Below are 4,477 nucleotides of genomic sequence, written 5' to 3' on the forward strand. Positions count from 1 at the left end.
AGTCCTTTCATGCCTGGGACACTGTGAAACAATAATCACCCTAATAGGGAAGAAGAGGGCATTCAAGTCAAAGGGAGGAACATTGTGTTAGCACTGCCTTTGATGACACTCTCCAAGTTATGAAACCCCTGCATCACACAAATGCTTATACATCTGGTAGGGGTAAGGATTCATTTGTTGTGAATAGCTCAGAATGTTTAAAAAAATGTTGATGGAATTTTCTTACCTTTTACTGAAAAGGATTTGTAATAGATAGAATGGTTTTTGTAGGTTATAGTTAGTCAACCAAATTTAAGTCACTTTATCACTGTTGCATCCAACCATGTCCTGTGTGTGCCCCCCCTTTTTTTCTTTTTACAAAAGATACATAATATTGAAGTATGAAACTCTAATGTTTAATTTACTACATAGCTGATGTTTTCAGTTCTTATGACAAATGGGCTGGTTTCTCTCTTAGATAGTGAGAGGATTATATTGCATGTCCTGAATTTTCTTCTTTTTGAGGCAAAGATAGCTTTGGTAACAGCAGCAGTTGCTTCTAATGATTTAGAGTTATAGTAAAATTGCTTGGAAAGAATTGCAGGACAGTATTGAAGCATGGTCATGAATCTTCCTGGGGAAGCTGGCTGCAGTCCTTGGGTGGGTCTTTCTCCCCCATTACTTACTTTCCTTCCCCTCTGCTTTGTACATCACACTGCATGATTTTTTTCCAGAGCGGATTCTTGATTTTTGGAAAGGAACATAGTAGTTTAGTTTTGCCTAAAGCTGACACATTCAAACAAACACATTTCAAATCTCTCCGAATTTGCAATTTAAACCAAGAGTCCTTGATATGCTTAAAACCAGGCCAGTCTATATTTTCATCAAAATTCTTATTATGGGTAATTTTCCATCTCAGTTTACCTTGCTATTTAAATTAGTTCGTCATGATTTTCAATGAAAATAACTGAGAAAAATGCATCCATAAAAGCTAAGAGTAAATCTATATTCATAGCACTGTATTCCTTGTCCAGGATTCCTTATTAAGTGATTACAAGAGCAATTTTCTGTCTTTCAAGTCAATTTCTGCAGAAGAATTTGAATCACCACTGGAATGAATGTGGTAACAAGAGTAGGTCTGTCAACAATATGTGACACTAGGGAGGGGAGCATAGGAGCTGGGCTGTCTGGACGATGGTTTTGGATGGGGTTTGGGGTTTTTGTTGTTGCCAGAAAACTCAAAGTTCAAAGAGAGAAAAAAAGCATATTGATTAGTTTTGGACTGGTCAAAGACTAGATTTATATCTGAATTTAACTAATGCTTTACACATGGTCTCCTTTGTGTTTTGAAAGATGTTGTACCCCGGGTTATTTAAAGACCAGGGCCAGCTGAAAGTAATTCTTCTTCTTGTCTTCTCCAAATCATGACCATTTAATAGGCTGGTAGATATTAAATCTCTAGGAACAAAAGGGAGTGTGACTGGCCCATATGACCTGTGATCTCTAAAGTCCCCGTTGGCCCCTCAAGATCTTCGTGGCTTATTTTTCTCCCCAAACCCCCTATTCTAGAGGCCACGTTCATGGGGATGTCTGGAGAACCAAGCTGACCACTTGCCCATCTGCTAGTGCATCTTTCTTTTGTCCAGTTTATGAAAGATATTTGGATCTGCTGATGTCAACTTCAGCTCCATCAGTTAATTTTTGTTTAAAAATTAAGTTGCTAACATTATTAGGTGCATTGTGCTAAGCACTTTACACATATTATCTTAGTTAATCCTCATGATACCCATTTTATAGATGAGAAACCTGAGGTCCAGGCAGGTTCCATAACTTGCTGAAGTCCTCAAGGCCAGGATCCAAAACACAGACAACTTAAACCCCAGACATATGCTCTTAACCACAGTGTATCCTGCTTCCTTCATCTGTAGATTTTTACAGAACTTGGGAACTAAAGCAGTTTGGGAAAGGGACAAGAATATGGATTCTAATGAAGCTGCCTTAAAGCTTCATAGTCATCTACTCATTCAACAGTCGTGTGCTCCTCAGATGGAGAGAACAAACATATGGACACCAAGGGGAGAAAGTGGCAGGGTGGGGTGGTGGTGGTGGGATGTAGTGGGAGATTGGGATTGACATGTATAAAATAGATAACTAATAAGAACCTGCTCTATAAAAAATAAAATAAAATAAAATACAAAAAAATGAAAACAAAACAAAACAATAGTGTGCTCCTGCTCAACTCTTCCAAAAGCATGCTTTCAGTTAAAGGTCATCGCATCACTCTATAGCAGACACTTTTTCCTGGTAGTGGTCCTCACACTAATCCACAGGGTAAGTCTTCTGCAACCATGTTTCTATTTTAAAACTTGTCCCCCTAGTCAGAACAGAATGAGTCCTAAGCTGGGTCAAGAAGACTCTTTCTACTGGAAATCTGACATTGGGAAGAAGACATGGAGAGTTAGCTTCTGATATAGCCGGAACTGTGTCATGCAAACTTAGTGCAACATGCAAACTCAGGAACTGTAGGGAAGCCATTTTCTTCCACAAATGAGAACAGCGAGAGGGGAGGAGGAAGAGGAGAGGAGAGTGGGGAAAGGAAGGAAGGTGAGGGGATGTTAGAGGACAGGAGAGGAGAGAAAGAGAATATGAAGAAGATGAGGCAAACACACACAGTAGCTGAGACCAGATAGACACGGGACTTTTTGCCAACTTCCCAGTACATGGCTTCAGTTCTTCGTGAAGTATCCCTATTTCCTTAAAAACACTTTTTTGCATTTTCCCATCTTGCAAGATGGCGAGTGAAAAGGCTGAGAAGCCAGATACTAAGGAGAAAAACCCTGAAGCCAAGTAGGCTGATGCTGGTGGCAAGGTTAAAAAGGTGAAGCACTTCTTTTCGGATCCGCCATCTGCGGTGGCACCGCCACCAACATGCAGATTTTCGTGAAGACCCTGACGGGGAAGACCATCACTCTCGAGGTCAAACCCTCGGATACAATAGAAAATGTAAAGGCCAAGATCCAGGACAAGGAAGGAATTCCTCCTGACCAGCAAAGACTGATCTTTGCTGGCAAGCAACTGGAAGATGGACGTACTTTGTCTGACTACAGCATTCAAAAGGAGTCCACTCTTCATCTTGTGTTGAGACTTCGTGCTGGTGCTAGAAGAGGAAGCAGAAGTCTTAGACCACTCCCAAGAAGAACAAGCATAAGAGAAAGAAGGTTAAGCTGGCTGTCCTGAAATACTATAAGGTGGATGAGAATGGCAAAATCAGTCGCCCTTATCGGGAGTGCCCTTCAGATGAACGTGGTGCTGGAGTTTTTATGGCCAGCCACTTTGACAGACATTACTGTGGCAAATGTTGTCTGACCTATTGTTTCAACAAACCAGAAGACAAGTGATTGTATATTGGTTAATAAAAGACATGAACTAATGAAAAAAAAAAAAAGGTGAAGCAGGTTAAGAAGGGGAAGCCCCACTACAGCCGAAACGCTGTCCTGGTCAGAGGAATTGGCAGATATTCCCGATCGGCTGTGTATTCCAGAAAGGCCTTGTACAAGAGGAAGTATTCAGCAGCTAAATCCAAGGTTGAAAAGAAAAAGAAGGTGAAGGTTCTTGCTACTGTCACAAAACCAGTTGGTGGTGACAAGAATGGTGGTACCCGGGTGGTTAAACTTTGCAAAATGCCTAAGCATTATCCTACTGAAGACATGCCTCGGAAGCTGTTGAGTCACGGCAAAAAACCCTTCAGTAAGCATGTGAGAAAACTGCGCACTAGCATCACTCCTGGGACCGTTCTGATTATCCTCACTGGGCGCCACGGAGGCAAGAGGGTCATTTTCCTGAAGCAGCTGAGCAGTGGCTTTGCCACTTGTGACTGGGCCTCTGTCCCTCAATCGAGTTCCTCTGCGGAGAACACACCCGAAATCTGTCATTGCCACTTCCACCAAAATTGGTATCAGTGGTGTGAAAATCCCAGAACATCTCACTGATGCTTACTTCAAGAAGAAGAAACTGCATAAGCCCAGGCACCAGGAAGGTGAGATCTTCGACACAGAGAGAGAGAAATACGAGATTACAGAGCAGCGGAAGGTTGATCAGAAAGCTGTGGACTCACAAATTCTGCGAAGAATCAAAGCTGTTCCTCAACTCCAGGGCTACCTCCGCTCTGCGTTCGCTCTTACAAACGGAATTTATCATCACAAAGTAGTGTTCTAAACTTCTTACAAAGAACCTAATTAAATAATTCGGTCCATTAAAAAAAAAACACTCTTTTTGCTTAAGCTGCTTCAAGTTGATTTCTGTCCCTTGCAATCAAAATCCTAATTAATGCTTATTCGAACTCCTGCAAGACCCAGGAACTCTGACACTTTTGTACCTTCCCCAGAGCCCAACAGCAGACTCTGCGTTCAATCAATGCTTTGTTCTCCATTCTCTGCTTCAGTGTGCTTCAACACTGCCCACTTATCTGGAGTCTTTATTCAATCATCTAACTGTATGG

General features: G+C 41.7%; 1 protein-coding gene and 1 pseudogene across 2 annotated transcripts; both read left to right on the forward strand.

Moving 5' to 3' along the window:
• The first annotated feature begins 2,770 nt into the window (after positions 1-2,770).
• LOC308627531 (large ribosomal subunit protein eL6-like) lies at positions 2,771-4,209 on the forward strand (annotated as a pseudogene). Its single transcript, XR_014017916.1, has 2 exons — positions 2,771-2,857; positions 3,426-4,209. The product of XR_014017916.1 is annotated as a large ribosomal subunit protein eL6-like (transcript).
• On the forward strand, positions 2,864-3,424 carry LOC308627532 (ubiquitin-ribosomal protein eS31 fusion protein-like). Its single transcript, XM_081253800.1, is given in 3 exon segments — positions 2,864-3,136; positions 3,139-3,158; positions 3,162-3,424. Coding segments are annotated over 3 exon segments (465 nt in total). The 5' UTR covers positions 2,864-2,907; the 3' UTR covers positions 3,378-3,424.
• Positions 4,210-4,477: the final 268 nt, after the last annotated feature.

Source organism: Mesoplodon bidens (assembly GCF_964165515.1).
Source record: "Mesoplodon bidens genome assembly, chromosome: 14".
Lineage (NCBI taxonomy): Eukaryota > Metazoa > Chordata > Mammalia > Artiodactyla > Ziphiidae > Mesoplodon > Mesoplodon bidens.